Below are 18,218 nucleotides of genomic sequence, written 5' to 3'. Positions count from 1 at the left end.
TTCGAGTCACGTTTCTGTCACTTGTGACTTCGTGCTATCTTCGGGTGTCACGCCAATTTTATCGTGCCGTATTTCGTTGGGCATGAACGTCTCATTGATCTTTTCTCGAATAGTAGCAAGCACCCGTGAAGTCCTAGAATCATAACATCGAGCATAGCAGCGAAATCAAAAGATAATTTGGGGGAAAGCTTTGCGCGGAAGATCTAGCTGGGAAGCAATGAAGGAAACTGTATCTCTCCAAGCACCTAAAGTCATGTACGCTACATTTTATAGTGTTCTCATTATCTGCTTACAGTATACTAGAAAGAAGCTCCAGTTCAGTCTTCTAAATGCCCAGGATACAGTGAAAATATCAGAATTTCAAGTCACTCATCGTGATCTTTACACCCCTACGGACCGGCTGCCAGTCAAAGACGGAGTTCTAGATCGACGATTGGTGCGTTTCCATTTTGTGTCTTAAGGATGTGCTAAATCAACCCGTTATATAGGGGACAACGGAGAAAAACACTTTCTGCGAAACATGTGGTCTCTCATCGGTCGACTGTGTGGGCCATTATGCATATATCAAACTTGTGGTCCCTGTATTTCATATCGGATACTTCAAACACACAATAGGTATCCTTCAGTGTGTCTGCAAGGCAAGTTTACTCTCAAAAACACTGATGTTCATACCCTGAATATTTGGCATAGACTTGTGCTCGTGTACTTTTAGAAGAACCTGACCGACGTGTATATCTCAAGCGTTTTAGAAGACCCAATTTAGAGAATATTCAGCGCCAGTCTCTCTCCAAAGCTGTCAATACTATGTCAAGGAAATGTGTCTACTGTCCTTACTGCTCTGCCACAAATGGTGCTGTCAAGAAAGCAGGAGCATTAAAGATCATTCATGACAAGTTTCGGGCGAAGAAGACAGCAGAAGAGATGGAAAAGTGGAAGCGTACATTTGCTCCTGCTGTAGAAGCGCAAAAGGAACTAGGAATGTATCTCAACAAAGCCGTTCACGAAGATTTGAATCCATTAAAAGTTCTGGATCTTTTCAAAAGAATTTCCGACGAGGTGAATATATTTGTTATCATAATTCCCGTCATTCTCACAGTAAATTATTAGGACTGCGAACTGTTAGGTCTCCGTCCTGCTCATGGCCGACCAGAGGAGTACATTTGGCAGTATATCTCAGTTCCACCTGTTTGTATTAGGCCGTCCGTAGCCCAGGATGGTGCCTCCAACGAAGATGATCTCACTGTAAAACTCACTGAAATAGTGTTCACCAATGCTCTCATTAAACAGGGCCTATCAAAAGGTGCGCCGACCGCGCAATTTATGGTGAGCAGCTGATTGCACGAGCGCATCTTTGTATTTACCGTGACACCGTGACCTAGGAACACTGGGAATTCCTTCAACTCTCTGTCGCTATGTATATCAACTCTGAATTACCTGGTGTACCATCTCAACCAGGTCAAAAGCCTATGAGAGGTTTTGTTCAACGGCTAAAAGGGAAGCAGGGTCGATTTCGTGGTAACCTTTCAGGAAAGCGTGTCGATTTCTCCGGCCGTACCGTCATATCTCCCGATCCTAACCTACGTATCGACGAAGTAGCTGTTCCTGAAAGGGTAGCCAAAGTACTCACGTATCCGGAACGTGTGACGCCCCACAATATTGAGGGGCTTAAACAGGCTGTCAGGAATGGTTGTGACGTCCATCCAGGGGCAAATTATGTTACTGCTGGGAGCAGTGGGTTCAAGAAATTTTTGAAATTTGGTAACCGGAATGCTGTTGCGGATACTCTTCGAGTTGGTGACACTGTTGAACGACATATCATCAATGGCGATATTGTTCTTTTCAATCGACAACCCAGTTTGCACAAGGTATCATATATATGTCAATACCTGTTGAGTATTTATGCTCACCTCATACTATAGCTCTCTATTATGTGTCATAGGGTAAAGTCTTTGAATCTTGTTTCTTATAAGTCTCGGCTCAGTTCCTCTGTAGGCTAGGATTCGTCCTTGGCGATCATTCCGTTTGAACGAATGTGTCTGTGGTCCGTACAATGCTGATTTTGATGGTGACGAAATGAATTTGCGTGGGTTTAACGTGTTCATCCATCTATACTACTCCTTTGATTAACTTACTTTTTCAGACGTTCCCCAGACGGAGGAAGCAAGGACAGAAGCATTGGAACTGATGAGTGTCAAACACAATCTTGTCACTCCTCGAAATGGTGAACCTGTTATTGCTGCCATCCAAGACTTCATAACCGCATCCTACTTGATATCACGCAAAGACACGTTCTTTGATCGCCGCTCGTTCACGCAGATTTGCTGCTACTTCGCGGATGCTGATATGCAAATTGATATCCCACCTCCAGCAATCTGGAAACCCGTCAGGTTATGGACAGGAAAACAGATCTTCAACGTCCTAATGCGTCCTAACAAGGATTCGAAGGTCTTTGTCAACGTTGAATCCAAGTGCAACAAACCACAAGAGCCAAAGGCTGAGTTTTATCCTCGCATGAAGCCCGCTCCCGACCTGTCTCCCAATGATGGTTGGCTGGTTATTGTCAACAGTGAGATCATGTGTGGTGTCATGGATAAAGCTACAGTAGGAAGTGGCAAAAAGAAGTCCATTTTTGGTGTTATTATGAGAGACTATGGCCCTCATGAGGCAGCAGCAGCGATGAACCGTTTGGCAAAGCTCTGTGCTCGTTGGCTTGGTAAGCAACTTGATAAATTTCTAGATATGATACCTTATTTATCACTCTCTCAGCGAACTTTGGGTTCTCCCTGGGTATCAATGATGTCATTCCTGGACCAATCCTTGCAGCGAAAAAAGATGAGCTTGTTGAGAAGGCATATGCTGACTGTTTAGACCTAATCGCCCAAGCCAAGAAAGGAAAGTTGGAAAACAAGCCAGGTTGCAACCAGGAGCAAACACTAGAAGCACTCATATCCTCTGTTCTGTCTAAAGTCCGTGATGCTGTAGGAGAAATTTGTATGAAGGAACTTAGTCGACACAATGCACCACTTATCATGGCGACATGTGGTTCGAAAGGTACGTGGCACACACATTTTGCTTTTTTGACCAATCCAACAATTTTGCATTAGGTTCCGTCATCAACGTTTCTCAGATGGTGGCTTGTGTCGGCCAACAAATCATCGCTGGACATCGTGTTCCTGATGGTTTCCAAGATCGTTCCTTGCCACATTTTCCAAAGAAATCAAAAGAGCCACCTTCTAAAGGATTTGTTCGCAATAGTTTCTACAGTGGTCTAAGAGCAACAGAATTCCTGTTTCACGCTATCTCCGGTCGTGAAGGTCTTGTAGATACCGCTGTGAAGACTGCTGAAACGGGTTACATGCAACGGCGTCTCATGAAAGCTCTGGAAGACTTAACGACTCAATACGACCTTTCAGTAAGAAATTCCACTGGTGGTGTAGTACAGTTCACGTACGGTGACGATGGGCTTGACCCCGCCTGTCTCGAAGGTGACGCCCAGCCTATAGAGTTCGAAAGAGCATGGAGTCACGCTTTGGTGAGTATTATATCATACTTTTGCTGTATAATAGTCCTCAGTACTTGTTATAAAGTCCATCGGTAACAGAAGAGGACGAAGCCTTCTACCTTACGAAGTTCTCGAAATCGTGGATCAGGAACTCTCTACTAAGAGGTTTACCACTGAGTGCACAGCCGCTTATTTAGCTACTATTCGTGGGTACATAACGGATAATGTTGCGCACACGCTTGCGACAATGCGACAAAGTCGAGGAATGTTTGACGCATTGGAACGCGCAGCTGAATGGGATGCTGATACAGACTTATCTCTTGGAGCATCAGGTAAGATCCAAATCTGGTGATTTTGTATGGCTTAATCATCAGACCTTTGTGCAGATGCCGACAAAGCCATAGTTGACAACAAATCCAAGGTTACAGAAGATCAGCTTCGTTGTTTCTTGGAGTTGTGTTGGGTCAAATACGTAAAAGCCAGAATTGAGCCAGGTACTGTCCACTACTTCTGAAATGTTGTATGTAAGCTCATGCGTCCAATAAGGTTCCACTGTTGGTGCTGTGGGCGCTCAATCTATCGGTGAGCCTGGTACTCAGATGACATTGAAGACTTTCCATTTTGCTGGTGTCGCATCCATGAACGTGACTTTGGGAGTCCCACGTATTAAAGAAATCATCAATGCTGCCAAAGCGATTAGTACGCCGATTATCAGTTGTAAACTCGTGACCAGTGATAGCGAGGCTTCGGCTCGTATTGTCAAGGGTCGCCTTGAAAAGACCCATCTTGGTGATGTATGTCTCTAGAATGCTCGCCGTATCCATCTCTCACTGTCATCAAGGTTGCTTCTGTGCTTGAGGAAGCATGGGCACCAGAGTACACTTATATTGGTGTCATCGTGGACGTAGATGCTATTCAGAAACTCCAGGTTGGTCATTTTTTTGCAGACTATAACGGGTCTCATTCTGGTCTATAGCTCGAGTTGACTTTAGATGATATCAAATGGGGTATCGTTGCTGCCAAGAAACTAAAGATAAAGCAAGAGGTATGTCTTCTATATATTTGTATGAACGCTGCCAACGCCCTCAACAGTCTATAACTGTCCTTCCGCGGAAAAACCGCTTGCGTATTTACATCGACGGCCAAGATAAATATTATCGCCTCAGGGAACTCAAGAGGCTATTACCTGATGTCGTTGTTAAGGTACATTCGATCTTCCTAGGTTTCTTCAAAAGAGAACACTCAACCGGCTATTAGGGTGTGCCAACAATACAACGTGCTATCATCAACATCAAAGAGAAGGATGATGCCAAAGGAAAGAAGGGTGACAAGGAACTTTTAGTAGAAGGGTATGGACTACAAAAAGTTATGGTGACAGAAGGTGGGATACTTTCACTCATAAAAAAAATTATAAACTGAGCGTATCTTTAGGAATTGTTGGCGAACATACATCTTCTAATCACGTTATCGAAGTTGCGCAGGTGCTGGGCATTGAAGCGGCACGCCGAACCATCATCAATGAAATTCAATATACGATGCAAAGTCACGGTATGAGCATAGATCCACGTCATGTCATGTTACTCGGAGATGTCATGAGTTATAAGGTAACTTTTTATGAAAGCTTTTGCGCAGTCTGAATATTCACATTCCATTAGGGCGAAGTTTTAGGAATTACTCGCTTTGGTGTGGCAAAAATGAAAGATAGCGTCCTCATGTTGGCATCCTTCGAAAAAACTACAGATCATCTCTTTGATGCCGCAGCCTTTGGAAAAAACGACAGCATTGCAGGGGTTTCGGAGAGTATCATTATGGGTAATCCGGCTGCTAATTGTGGAACATCAATGTATGCGGTCGAACATATTTTTGACACCGTGTTGTTTTCTAACTGCTTCTACAGGCCTGCACTGTTCTCACCTGCTCCAATAATAACCAAACCGAGAAAGCTTCTCTTCGAGGGTGCCCTATGATGGTGTAGCATGTTCACGGCAATCACGAAATGTATCTACTAGTATTATCATTATCACTTCATTTTGAGGAATATTTAATCGCGACCCCTGTTGTAATAATACTATCCGCCACTTACCCGTGCCGCGTAGCCAGCCAAACTTCCTGAAGGGACGTGTTATACGAAGTGGTAGAATGAGTATAAGAAGAGAGTCACATGAATGTTTGAATATTCATTTGTATCAAACAACCATGTGGTGCCTGGGCTGTGTGCATCAGAAATGTTTTCCAGCTGCAATGGCAAACAAGGGCCGGGTGGTAAGCATAACAGATTGAAATATGGTCTATTGTGCTGCAATTAGCTGGAAGCGACGTAGTGTGAAGTCGAACACAGCGCCTCCTACAGAGTTCAAGCAAACGGAAAGCAAATTTACGTGCTTGTCCATTCTAGACTCCATACTCCTCGTAACCACACTTCATATACACGCCAGTGCATATCCAGGCTTTCTTTCAGCCTTGCTCGGAATAAACGTGCACTAGAAGCGTCCGAAGGCATCACAATGGAGCACTCGCGAAGGTAACGAACTTCCAGAGCAGACTGGGTATCGGGAACATCTGTGTCGACGCAAGCAAGCTCATGACCCATAGGGGCCTAGATATTCCACAATTAATGACGGGGAACTCATGGAGTCATCACATGAACTTACCCAGCGACTAGAGTCCATTGCATACTCAAAATCAGAGGCCTGCAGTATTTGCTCGGTATCTGCGTCAATTAACCATGCCATCTCTAGCATTTTCCAACCAGAACCCAGAGCAGAGAACATGTCTATCGAGATAAAGTCGCCCTCCTTGGAAACTAGTCAAGCTTAGCCGAGTATCCCACTGGAAAATGGCAGGAATAGCATACTGTTTGGGCTGCGAAAAGCGGTGTCGGTGCTACCATCGACGGCGTTAGAAAGAGGGTAAGCTAAATAATGCGCCTTTCTATCTTCTCCGAGTGCCCTGGCATTGCGCTCTTCGAGCATAAGCATATCAGCCGCGGAAACACAACTATGTTCTAGAGTGTCGGGTAATATGTGAATATTCGTTTCTACCAGGCAAACAGCCCCAGCACAAGGCGCCTGAGCGGTTATCTCTTGTATAGAACTGTCTGCTTGGTTGACATTACTGAACCCTTTCGAGTCATTTGAAATTAACAACTGGTCCAAATAGTGACCTGCTTGAACCTTAGAGTTTTAGATAAGTGAATATGTGGGTCCAGAACATCACGACAGTGAAACATACAATGTGACGCTTATTGCGTTCATCCCCTTCTACACCAACAGTAAACGGCTGTCCACCGCCGAGTTCGATGCCCTGATCAAACCATGTCTCCGGAATCCTGTTACTCAAGATTGTAAAATAGTTATCCGCCATCTTCACCTCTGCGTCTGAAGCGTTTAAATGATGTATGAGTGACAGAAAACTGGATGCTAGAGGTTTGTGTATCATGACACCATGACCCAGCCATGCGAAGGACGTATGGACGCCCACGTCCGTATGTATAACACGTAACTGGCTCGATAGGAGCTCGTGTGGAGGAAGGAGATGCAAATTTGTCGGGCCAGATGCCTCTCCTATGCGAGCGCGAAGAGCATGTATAACTTCCGGCAGGATCAGATAATCATCATCCTACGACGTCGTCAACCACAGCAAAACAAAGGAAGGCGGAAAGGAATAACTTGAATGAAACACAACTGCGACGAAGCTTGCTCGCACGCAAGAAACCGAGCCTGGAAGTAAAGATTTGACGGCGAATTGTAAATCCTCAGTTTGTGAACTGGACAACCAGCCTCAGCAAAGAGCTACACGAATAGTCTCAGCGAGAATCAGGTCAGGAGAAATTGGTATACGCAGACATCAGTGGAAAGCTTATGAGGACTATTGTTCCAGATGAAAACTTCGGCAATGACATCTTCGAGTAAAGACCCACAGAGCAAGGTAGCGATGTGAATAACGTTGGGAAGTCGGGACCAGTTCAGTATCACAGCTGTTACATCGGGCTCACGGTGACGGCCTGGCTGAGCGGAGACGAGGTCCAAGGAAATTCTTTTAGTGTTTTTGGTTGTCCCATCAGAACATTCAGTGCAATAGGTCACTGGGAAGACGCCAGAGGGCCTTGACGATGCAAAAGACTGAGGTTGAGAAGGGTGTAGTAAATCTGAGACTTCGGCATGCCAGTGGTTCCATGTATGGACCGATATCAATAATGAAATAGTTATAGGTGCCAGTAGCCAGATTGTTACATTCGAAAGCAGAGAACGAGAGGTACTGGCACTTGACCGCGGTGGAGATTCATTGGGTGTATGTTTTGTGGGGGTTTGACTCAGATGGACCATATCAAAGGCACAGATTACACGTTTACATCACTGGCATGATGTACATGCCAGTGTACATACAGGTGCTGTAAATTTGCAATTGGGGGTATACGCTACAATGGCACTACTCCTAGCTGCTATTGTGTCCATACTAAAAGGCCTTGCTGCCGGTAGTGCTATTATGTTTTATTAGAGCTACGCAACTCAATCCCACTATTGAAAACATTCTAAATCAGAATATCAGTAAAACTGTCCTCTACTGTAATCGCCGATGAACTGGGATATCTTGTAAGATTGCGATGTCAGCATGAGATATTACAATGTTTCTCGACCGTAATACCTTGAACAATACTGGTAGGCCGGCCGAAACGCCTTTTCAGTGCGTCCGTGAACGATCGGAACCTGCTAAGAGACTCCCAAATAATCTCACTGCCGTAGCCTCGTTGCGCAGTTGTATCATGTATATCGTGCCTGTGCGCATCCCTCGTGCATCGCTAAGCTCGATCGCCACCCCGGTTTTACCCACCCTTTCTACGCCATCAACCAGGACGATTGTAGAAATGATAACAGCCCTCTCTTTGTTATCAGTCTCTGCAACCAATTGCTTGACGTTGGAGGAATTTTGGCGGTATAACTTTAGGTTCGCGACCCCGAGAGGCTTCCATTGAGAATGGTTCTGTTGAATGAACACCTTGCAAGACATCTGTTCACAAATGCTCGATGGGCCGAGTCCTATTGAGGATGGCATCTCCTCCACTGGGGAATCCGGTGCCTGACGGAATGAACCAGAAGCATATGAATTTGTTCTCGAGCCTGGCATCTGCATTGATGGCAACACAGGACGAGAACCGGGAGACTCGCCCATGTAACCGCGAGAAGCCGTGCGCTGAGGATGGGACCGCATCATTGTTGACGGAGTTGACGGCATTGTAGAGGGTGGGGGCGGTTCGTATGCGCGAGCCATATACTCTTGTGATGCGAGAGAACGTGAAGAGCTCGATTTCCTGACAGCTCGTGGGAACGACGAAGGCTCTGATGGAGGGCGCATGTGAGGAGTGCTGTAAGATTGCCCCTGGTGGATTTGGTAAGGGGGTCCTTGTTGAGGCGGTCCTTGTTGAGGGTGGTAAGGTGGTCCCTGCTGAGGATGATAAGGTGGTCCTTGTTGAGGATGGTAAGGAGGTCCCTGTTGAGAGGGAGATGGTAGGATAAAGGGTTGGTGGTCTGGATGCATGTGTGGTTGTGGGGGGTAGTTCCTGGTATCCTGATTATAAGAAAAGTCCTGATTATGAAAAGTGTCCTGATTTTGAAAAGGAGGCCGCTGAGGCATGGGTGGATGCTGCATCTGTTGAAAGTCGTCTTGCGATTGACGTTGAAAAGAAGGTGTTGAAGAGGTGCGATGAATGGAAGGCGTCGAAGTTCGTTGTACAGAGTTCTGGGAGTGAGAAGACTGTCTTCCTGGTGGCGAACTTACTCTTTCGAGTGATATCCCTCGCGCTGGGTATTGGAAAGCTGCTTTGACTTCTTTGACCTCATTGACTCCCTTGGGCTCCTCGATCTGCTTTGGAGTCTCTTGTAAATTTAGACTATCCTCCAGATCAAAGGACGTGGGTATTATAGGAGGCAAACTTGGCAATGAGGGCAAAGGCGGTATTGCTCCCTTAGGGGTCGAAGATACTGGAAATCATTAACATCAACTTATGTGATTTCTTCTACCATGCTCAGACTTACCTGACTTTGCAAACTCGGTGCATGCTTTGATTTCTTTCATGATCTTGTTCCGGATTTGCTTTGATGCCACCTCCAAGATCAACGTCTCTTGCCTCATGATTAATACTTGAAGTACGTTATCTGACGGTACCCAAACCATTTAGAAAAACAACATGCACATTCGTTCAAAACACCTACCTTGACCGCTGACCTCTGAAACACGCAAAACCTTGCCTGCCAGAGGGGGATAACATAGCCGTATGTCGTGGTTGTCTCCTGGAGTGACCTCCCCAGGAGTCATCTTCTCACAAATGAGGAACAGATCTGACAAGACATAGACGTGACCCTGAGGATGAGTGGTCTCCACCCCAGTAGATCGAGGCGTAAAGCGTATAAAAACGTCAACTGATAATTTTACTTCACGCGTGTATGTGAGTGATGGGGGATTCATTTGCAGACGCAGTTGCTGTCAAAGATGTAATTCGTCAGAATCCGAAACAAGTTCGAGATGAAAGAAATAACCCTAGGCTCCATGGTAAACAGATCGAGGATATTTTCAGTGGACAAACGTGACTCCAACTCAGATACAGACGATGGCGGTTTTCTTGTCTGTTCTCGAATAACAGGCGCCGGACTTGCCTTCCGGTCCTGCCTGTGAGCCAGCCAAATTAGCTAGACGCTGGTATGATATCTTTTAGTGATACTCGCCCTCTCGCTGCATCATTTTCCTGGGCAGCGGGTCTGTCTAACTCGAGCTTGAGACGATCCAACTTGTCTGAGAGCTGGTGATCCATTATCTCGTTGGTCCGTTCAGCCAACGGCCCTTCACCGCCAGCTCTGTCGCGCTCATTTACGGCCAAGACCTTCGATGATGAAAGGCCGCCCAGACGTGCTTTCTCGTCTAGAGTGGCCAGTAGACGATCCATTTTGTCCAACGCGCTGCTGAGTAAGCGATGGTCACTCCTCCCAGGAGTAGTGCCCTCTAGCAGTCGTCCGTATAGTTCCTTGTAGTAATGCAATCTTGACATGGGGAGTAGGAATAGCGTGTCCAATGACCAGACCTCATGATCATTCAGATTCAGGAAGCGACCACTAGCCAGGTGGGGTGGGTGTGACTGGGAGAAATCCCGAAGAATGCCGCCTAGTTTCGAGTTGCTGCTTACAGGATCCCACTCGTCAAAACCAGGACAGAATTTGGTACAATATGAGGTATAAGGGGTGTCAAGGTCGTCGATCTTAATACAATTTAGTGTAAAACAGAGGGATTTATATCTATAGACTACTTACCCATCGGATCAACAAGTCTCCGAGAGCTCTGGGTGAGGAAGGATTTGCACCGATTGCTTTGAGTTTCTGGTAGCGATTTAGCCTGGCTATATTGCCCGCACTGAAAATCTTACCGTGGTGAATGCACGATTTGCCTTGTAGACACTCTCTACGCTGCGAAACATGGCGTCCAGCTCTGGAGGAGGGAGATTTGTGCGTGACCATGCTGCCGCAACTTTCTGTTGTGATGATATCAGGAATGAAGTGGCTAGACTAGAAGTGGGGTATATGTTACGTACTCGTACGATACCTGTGAGGAGATCGACATATATCGTTTCGGTCCTTAAAAGATCCTTGAGTGGGCTAAATTCCTCTGGTTTTTCGTCTGGCGAGAGGTTGTGGGTGTGACGGGCAGGACTGCTGGATGATGAGTGGGAAGCGGGGGGCATGTGGGTATCGATATGGGCCATTATCGTATGCGGCTGGCTTTATATACCAGATGCTGACAGCAATTTCTTACAATGTCCCGTTGCGACAAAGAAGTCTCTATAAATGTCTACGAATCAATCGAAATCATAGCACCGTCTCTCCAGACTCCCTCTTACCCATGTCTGCCGCACTCGTAGCCGTGTTTCGATCTCCGACGCATCAAACCGTGTGCCGCCTTGACCCGGAGTGTGAAGCGGCAGAACCCGGCTCGCGTATTCAAGCCAAGCCACACGTGCGTCGTAGACCTCCGTGACGTATAGCGCATCGCCGAGTCGATCATGGTAAGCTTACCATACCCAAAGCTCACCTGAACAAGTGCCTTTAATTTATCTGCAACGTTCCAAGGTTGCTTCCTTCACTTCCACCACCGTTCCAAGTAAGTGGCACACATGCATGCGTTCATTTACATAGAGCTCAAGAGTCAAATCACAGCTACTCTTCGTCTGGAACCCGAATCATCAAATGAGCAATGTCGGGCAACATCTCTTATCTGGTTCGTTATGTTTCCTAGTTCTCCCATGTAATAGTACTTACCTCAATGTATTGCTGTATGGTAGGGGCTTTATCGGGTTTCACTTCAGCTATTTTTCTTCAACCTTGCAAGTGCATTGCCTCCCATCATGGGTGGCACATATTCACAATATACCTGATATCATCTAGTTGATTTGCTCAAGACGCGCCTGCAGCAAGGTGACGGCGCGCTGACATCCCGGTTTGTCCTCTTCGTTCCTTCTCTGTCTTTGTATGACTCATCGTTCCTCGTCTCGATAGAAAGACAGGAATTATGCTGCGCACTGCACAGGATATCGCTGTTAGAGATGGTCTCGTAGGTTTGTGGCGAGGAACGAGTGCTACGCTTGTCAGGTAATTCGCACAATTATTCTTCTCAAGGTATTCTGTTCCTTCACGTGAACTCATCCAGAAACGTTCCTGGAGTCGCTCTGTATATGACGAGTCTCACCCAACTACGTACACTCATGGCTACTTCGCCATACTTTGCTGCAGTCCGTCAAGCACAAAACCCTGAACGCATCGGAAACTCTTCTGTCCTTCCAAAACTCTCAAGTCAGGGAAACCTCTTGGCAGGTGCTACCGCTCGAGTAGGCGTAGGCTTCCTGCTAAATCCATTTTCGGTGCTGAAGGCGCGATACGAAGTTAGTGAAATGATATTTTCCATGGCTTATATTGACCTCTGCTTTTTTGTTCGTGCAGAGTCAGATGTATGCGTACGAGAGTCTTTCTGGTTCTTTTTTGTCAATTGTTCGTCTCGGACCATCTGAGCTGTTACGAGGGTTTCTCGCTTCGTCATTACGCGACGCGCCATACGCAGGACTTTTTGTGGTGTTCTACGAAGGGATTAAACGCGAATCTTGTGAGATACCGTTCACGTGTTCATATGTTTTGGGGATATTCATCTGATTTGCGCCTTTTATCACAAATAGCATATTTACTTCCTACCGTTCATAATTCAGGGATACATTCTCTTTCTGCTGCGTCTGCCGGTGCTATTGCGACTATAATAACTCATCCCTTCGACGTCGTCAAGGTAGGCACTATAAAACGACCACCTCTCACTCGCTGATGATTGCTCTCAGACAAAGATGCAAGTACGTTCAGAAGACCACTACCGAGGTTTTACATCGACAATAATGACGATCTGGAAGGTGAGCCAGGTTCTTATTGTAAAAAAGCTTTGGGCTGATAGTTTTTCCAGCAACGAGGCGCATCTGGTTTCTTAGACGGTGTTTCGTTACGTATGACAAGAAAAGTTTTCAGTTCAGTCATTGGCTGGGTTGTATTTGAGGGCATCCTCTCGTTCATGCGAACGCTATAAATCAAAATTCCCAATGGACTTGTGTGACAACAATGACAATTACACGCTATGAATACTCCTTCTGGATAAATCTCGCAATAGTTTGTAGCTGTATATTCGAGGTTCCCTCGTAGATCGCTCCCTATGTAGACCATTATCAGTTCTCATATGCTTTCGTATAATACCTAGAGTACTTACGATCTTAGAATCTCTCCAGAACTTCTCAATACCTGTCTCTCTCGTGAATCCCACACCACCTGCCCACTCGATAGCCTGTCCCGAGACTCTTTGTGCGATCACGCTTGCCCAGTACTTCGCCATGGCGGCTTCTTTCGTGAAGCTCTTCCCTTCCTCCTTCCGTCTCGCAGCGTTGTACGTCAATAGACGGGCAGACTCTATCTCTATAGCTGCTTGAGCAATCTGGAAGGCCATACCCTGGAACGTGCCGACAGGTTGACCGAATTGACTACGGGTATAGGTATAGGGAACGGCTTTGTCAAATGCGCCCTGAGCAAGCCCAAGCATTTGTGCTGCAATGCCTATACGGCCTGTAAAGTAGAAGGAGCCCGCTCAGTGACAGTTCAGTGCATAACATTTTAGAACGCATACCTTCGTTCAAAATTTCGATCGCAATCTGTGAATAACCATTAATATACACGCGACGAGTATATATATAATAAACTTGCCTTGTAGCCATTACCTTCTCCACCAATGACGTTCGCTGCGGGAACCTTCAGATCGTCAAAGTTGAGGGTACACGTCGACGAAGCGCGGATTCCCAGCTTTTCTTCCTTCTTTGCAATCTCTATACCCATATCCTTCGTGGCTACGAAGCAGGTAATACCTTTATAACCTTTGCTGGGATCCACCTTTCCAGAAAAAAGCAAGTCAGCGAATGGTAGCGCTGAAAACGAGGGGAGGAGGCCTCACGTTGGCAAAGATCAAGAATATCTCTGCCTCGTATGAATTTGTGATCCACATCTTGGAGCCATTGATGATCCAGTGGTCACCATCTTTCTTTGCACGCGTTTGCAAGGCAAAGGCATCAGACCCTGAAGCGGGCTCAGACAAGCAGAAGGACCCGAGCTAAAGACACAATGTCAGTGCACACAACAACGAAGAACACAGACAGTAACGACCTTTGACTCTGAAAGCTGCGGGAGGAACTCGTCCTGCTGTTCCTTCGTGGCGTACTTGCGGAAGATGGTGTTGACGAGGGTGTTATGGACATCACACATGACGGACACGGAAGGGTCTATCTTTGCGAGTTCTTCGATGGCGATGATGGCGGAGGTGAAGGAGGACTCGGAACCTCCGTGGTCTGCGCTGGTCTCGATGCCCATGAGCTGTGTGGTGCGTGGTTAGAGGGTGAGAAGGTCGCGAGGTAGACGTAGGTACTGACACCTTGCTCGAACAATCCCTTGATGATGGCGGGATCCATACTCTCCTTTTCGTCCATCTCACGCACTTTGGGGCCAACGACCTCGGTTGCAAAGCGCTTGACTGGAGGAGGGGTTGAGTCTTTCGTCTGTGTTGAGACGAGAAAGCTGAACGTACCGGACTCTCTGAGCATCTGCTCCTCGTCTGTGAAGGTATCCAGCGAGTTCAGCGTCGACGATTCTGAACGGCAAGCATGGGACGAGGAGAAAGCTCTTGGGTAGCACATTAGTAAAAATCACAAGACACTATGTTTTTCTTCCATACCTGGCTGCAGATCTTACTGGCAACACACGGCTCCTTATGGACCTAGCGGCGAGGGATCGAGTAGCGGAAAACATAATGGTAGTTGTGGTAGATAAGATACGCAATGCGATAGCCCGAAATGAAAGGCAAAGTGGAGAATGGCAATGGTAGAGACCAAGCTTACTTGTTCTCTTTCGGAAGTTAAGTCGGAACTTGCTCGCACGGAACTTGACAATCACATGAACCTGACCACAGCCGATTCATATGCGAGACCTCTAGAATTCATGGTACCGCCTATCGCAGCTATCCGAGTCAAGCTTCAAGGACGTTGCATATAACAAATGACAGAACATATGTGTTGTACTACTCGAAAGTGACATAAAACTCAAAACATTAGCCATTAACAACGGTACTCAGACATAAAGTGCACTCAAGAATCAATCAGCATATCTCAAAGACGTGGCATATAACAAAATTATAAGGATCCAAAAGTTTTCAAAAAAAAAAAAAGGAAAGACATTATCGGGGAAAATGATTCGTAAAAAACAAGTCGTAAAATGCGTTTCCACTCGTAGACCCTACCTTACGCCCCATCTCCTCCGCTTTTTGCATGGTCTGGGGCAGCAGAATTCGGTGCTTCCCCGTTTGCACGCCCTCTCGTCAAACCTGCAGCGGCAAATCCTCTGGCAGCAAACCCGTGCCCACGACCACCTCGACCTCTGAATCCACCTCTATATCCACCCCGGTCTTGTCGATCTTCCTTGTCAATGGCTTGCTTGACCTCAGGAACGGCATCCTTCAGTTTCTTTACACGTGCAAGGTTAGTCGATTCAAAGGCTTGGGGAAAAAACTCACTTCAGCGTGCTTCTCTAGCCCTGCTTTCATAGCCTCTTCGTCCCCGAACTCAACATAGGCCACCCTTTGATTCCGATTTTGATACATTGGCTGAGGGATATTTACTCGAGTAATCTGATGGCATCCATCAGCACGAACGAAAGTGATAGGATCAATAACTGCGTAGCTTACCCCAGACTTTGCCTCTCCAAAGAACTCTCGTAGTTCTGTCTCATTGGCGAGAACTTGCATGCGTATAAACAGGGTCCAGGGATTTCTCGGTGGCCGCCTGGTCGTCGGAGTCCTCACACCAGCACTGCTCTCGGTGGCCGGCGATTTCAGGCCAGAGTTTGCATCTGCATCAGGCGTAGCAGCTTTCGCTGGCTCAGACGATGAAGGCGCAGGAGCTTTGCTGTTTGTCGCTGCCTTGTCTGATTTTGGACCTTGTTGCGGCTGTGTCTCCACACTCGGACGGACAGGACTTTCTTTCTTTTCCTCCGCACCCTGCTGGCTTTCCTTCTCCTTAGGCTTCTTTTCAACAGGCTCCTTCTCCTTTTTCTCCTTCTTGTCCTTTCTCTTTGGCTTTTCCTTCTCAGCCTTCTCCGACAAGGGTGCGGTGGGAGTACCATTCGTCTTTACGGAGGTTTGACCGGATGAAGGGGCTGTTTCCTTGGGGGTGACCTTGCCTGATGATGCGGGTGGAGGTGTGGAGCCAGACGATTTTACTTCCTTTGCAAGATGAGGTGGAAGGGGCTTCTCGGATGCAACAGGCGTCGATCCCTTCGTCGGCGGGTTTGTGGCGGGATTCGAGGGTAGAGAAGTGGTAGCGGATTTGGGTGTAGGAGCAGTGGTGCTAGGGGTGGCTGTACGGCGGTATGCATAGTTGAAACCTTGATAATACACCATCAATAATTTTTCACGTAAGAACACTCGGATAGGAAATAGAAGGTACCTTGGCTCTTCAATTCTGCGCTCACTCGTCCTTCCTTGATATCAAGGACGAGTGAACCATACGCGGCATCACAGAGGTTCCAATTCCAGCAGTTCTTCCAAGCTGGTTCCTCGGTAGATGCTGTTGCATTGGCGCCAGCCTGTCCAGGGGCAGGGGGTAGACGCTCGAGGACAGAGAGCGCTTTGTCCAGAAGAACTCGCTGATTATCATCGATGACTGCATCAACTTGGGTTTTTACGTTCTCCCAGACTTTGTCGAAGCCATCTTTACCGACCGTAAGTTTGTGCCTGAATCCCTCAAAGTCACCTTGAACACTGAATTCGTTGTATGAGCTTGCGTATCGGAAGTGGAGGCCGGCGGAGATGGTAAGGTCTGCTTTCAACAGAAGGGCGAGTTGCGCGATTATGCCCTCACGTCCAGGGCTGGCGTGCGTGACGAGTAAGCGAGTTTCTGATGGGTCATACACCCGCTGAGCGGTGTCGACGAGTTCACCGATTTGAAGCGCCGTCGTCCACATTGTGCCTTGTCCACCAGCGATAGTGGCAGCTCCATCACCATTGTCGAACATCTTATGGGGCACCAAAGCGCCCCCTAACCCAAGTAGACGTAATTTGACGCCACCAACGTCGAGGCAGCGAGTAGTAGCCTCGTCCAGTACGTGAAGATTGTCGACGGCGTAGGTACCGGCACGGAATTTCTCGAGAATGGAAACATCCTCGCAAGCTCCCCAGACAGTATATACGGGGACCTGAAGCTTGATTTGACCGGAGAGAAGTAGGGGGAATTCTGATAGGAGAGAAACGTTGACGGTGGTACGAATAGAGGCGGGTGTGTTATCTGCGGCCAATAAGTGTGTACGCTGTGCGGTTGGAATGAGGGGCGAGTACATTGTGAGGTGTCGAAGGGTGCGGTCGTTAATTCTGTCTAGACTGTGACTTTCTATTGAACAAAAGCGGGGGAGAAAAAAGAGTAAGAAATGACGAAATGAAAAGTGGAAAAGAGGAAAAGAACATACCAAAAAAGCCAAAGTCTCCGGTGTGAATTACAGCCTTTGCGTTGGCCTCTCTTGCGAGTTCATTGAGTGCTGAGAGACGGCCACGGATGTCGGCAATACAAAGAATACGACCATGGACGGTATCGAGGACCTTTGTCTGGGTATTTACATATTGGATTGGTGGTCTGGGAGAGGCTACAGGACGCGTTGAGGTGGAGGCAGGACGCGAGGTTGGCTGCATTTTTGTGAATAAATGATTTTACCGCAAAGGTGAGGAGAACACGCTGGGCAAAACGCTCAACGACTTGCAACACAAATGTGGCGTCGCAAAAACTACTCTCTATTATGTAATATGCTAACCCGCGGCTTCTCGGCACACACCTTTATTCTCTGCTTTTCAGCGCAATGGTGCAATCGGACTGCAACCTGGCCTGTGTGTTGGATGGCAGTGGTCCTAGCGTCCGTTGTATATGCGTGCACGACAATGGCGTATTGATATGTAATTTGTATAGTTTTTGCAAGTGGAGTGTGACTTGAGAAAGGCTCGGACAGTGAACGGACAGCGATCGGCAATCGAGGTCTTGTTTTACCTCCGCATCCACCAGCTCATACGAGCCCTTCCCGCCCCAGTGGCTACTCTGCGTCCTTAGCCTTAGGCCTGTATGGCCTCTAAA

At 47.1% G+C, this 18,218-nt stretch overlaps 7 protein-coding genes across 7 annotated transcripts; 2 read left to right on the top strand and 5 right to left on the bottom strand.

Moving 5' to 3' along the window:
- Window positions 1-217: 217 nt before the first annotated feature.
- On the top strand, window positions 218-5,540 carry SERLADRAFT_446372 (uncharacterized protein; the record flags this gene model as incomplete). The annotated part of the gene is made up of 21 exons (XM_007315176.1): window positions 218-255; window positions 304-436; window positions 489-638; window positions 691-1,056; window positions 1,108-1,323; window positions 1,380-1,865; window positions 1,920-1,945; window positions 1,998-2,083; window positions 2,141-2,713; window positions 2,767-3,051; window positions 3,105-3,532; window positions 3,588-3,834; window positions 3,889-3,996; window positions 4,049-4,296; window positions 4,344-4,430; window positions 4,479-4,547; window positions 4,595-4,705; window positions 4,760-4,883; window positions 4,934-5,106; window positions 5,158-5,345; window positions 5,400-5,540. The coding sequence occupies 21 exons, from the start codon at window positions 218-220 to the stop codon at window positions 5,467-5,469; spliced, it is 4,212 nt and encodes a 1,403-aa protein (XP_007315238.1).
- Window positions 5,541-5,873: 333 nt separating this feature from the next.
- On the bottom strand, window positions 5,874-6,421 carry SERLADRAFT_381426 (uncharacterized protein; the record flags this gene model as incomplete). The annotated part of the gene is made up of 3 exons (XM_007315175.1): window positions 5,874-6,098; window positions 6,154-6,305; window positions 6,357-6,421. Coding segments are annotated over 2 exons (296 nt in total), but the record flags the coding sequence as incomplete, so codon positions are not given.
- A 674-nt stretch (window positions 6,422-7,095) lies between these two features.
- SERLADRAFT_381423 (uncharacterized protein) lies at window positions 7,096-7,836 on the bottom strand (the record flags this gene model as incomplete). The annotated part of the gene is made up of 1 exon (XM_007315174.1): window positions 7,096-7,836. A coding segment is annotated over one exon (458 nt), but the record flags the coding sequence as incomplete, so codon positions are not given.
- Window positions 7,837-8,182: 346 nt separating this feature from the next.
- On the bottom strand, window positions 8,183-11,249 carry SERLADRAFT_434913 (uncharacterized protein; the record flags this gene model as incomplete). Its single annotated transcript, XM_007315173.1, has 8 exons — window positions 8,183-9,480; window positions 9,535-9,654; window positions 9,712-9,979; window positions 10,036-10,161; window positions 10,218-10,748; window positions 10,801-10,866; window positions 10,914-11,018; window positions 11,079-11,249. 8 exons carry the CDS (start codon window positions 11,247-11,249, stop codon window positions 8,183-8,185), a joined length of 2,685 nt encoding a protein of 894 aa, XP_007315235.1.
- Window positions 11,250-11,516: 267 nt separating this feature from the next.
- SERLADRAFT_381420 (uncharacterized protein) lies at window positions 11,517-12,231 on the top strand (the record flags this gene model as incomplete). The annotated part of the gene is made up of 5 exons (XM_007315172.1): window positions 11,517-11,644; window positions 11,701-11,761; window positions 11,826-11,867; window positions 11,929-11,980; window positions 12,040-12,231. The coding sequence occupies 4 exons, from the start codon at window positions 11,731-11,733 to the stop codon at window positions 12,134-12,136; spliced, it is 222 nt and encodes a 73-aa protein (XP_007315234.1).
- Window positions 12,232-12,404: 173 nt separating this feature from the next.
- On the bottom strand, window positions 12,405-14,960 carry SERLADRAFT_460044 (uncharacterized protein; the record flags this gene model as incomplete). The annotated part of the gene is made up of 11 exons (XM_007315171.1): window positions 12,405-12,422; window positions 12,481-12,521; window positions 13,092-13,223; window positions 13,280-13,629; window positions 13,691-13,715; window positions 13,768-13,950; window positions 14,012-14,167; window positions 14,221-14,427; window positions 14,484-14,584; window positions 14,639-14,733; window positions 14,786-14,960. The coding sequence occupies 9 exons, from the start codon at window positions 14,857-14,859 to the stop codon at window positions 13,149-13,151; spliced, it is 1,266 nt and encodes a 421-aa protein (XP_007315233.1).
- A 212-nt stretch (window positions 14,961-15,172) lies between these two features.
- On the bottom strand, window positions 15,173-17,785 carry SERLADRAFT_446367 (uncharacterized protein; the record flags this gene model as incomplete). Its single annotated transcript, XM_007315170.1, has 5 exons — window positions 15,173-15,569; window positions 15,620-15,733; window positions 15,791-16,488; window positions 16,551-17,489; window positions 17,566-17,785. 5 exons carry the CDS (start codon window positions 17,783-17,785, stop codon window positions 15,348-15,350), a joined length of 2,193 nt encoding a protein of 730 aa, XP_007315232.1.
- Window positions 17,786-18,218: the final 433 nt, after the last annotated feature.

This window comes from Serpula lacrymans, assembly GCF_000218685.1.
Source record: "Serpula lacrymans var. lacrymans S7.9 unplaced genomic scaffold SERLAscaffold_4, whole genome shotgun sequence".
NCBI classification, from domain to species: domain Eukaryota; kingdom Fungi; phylum Basidiomycota; class Agaricomycetes; order Boletales; family Serpulaceae; genus Serpula; species Serpula lacrymans.
This window is presented reverse-complemented; position numbering and strand designations above follow the sequence as displayed.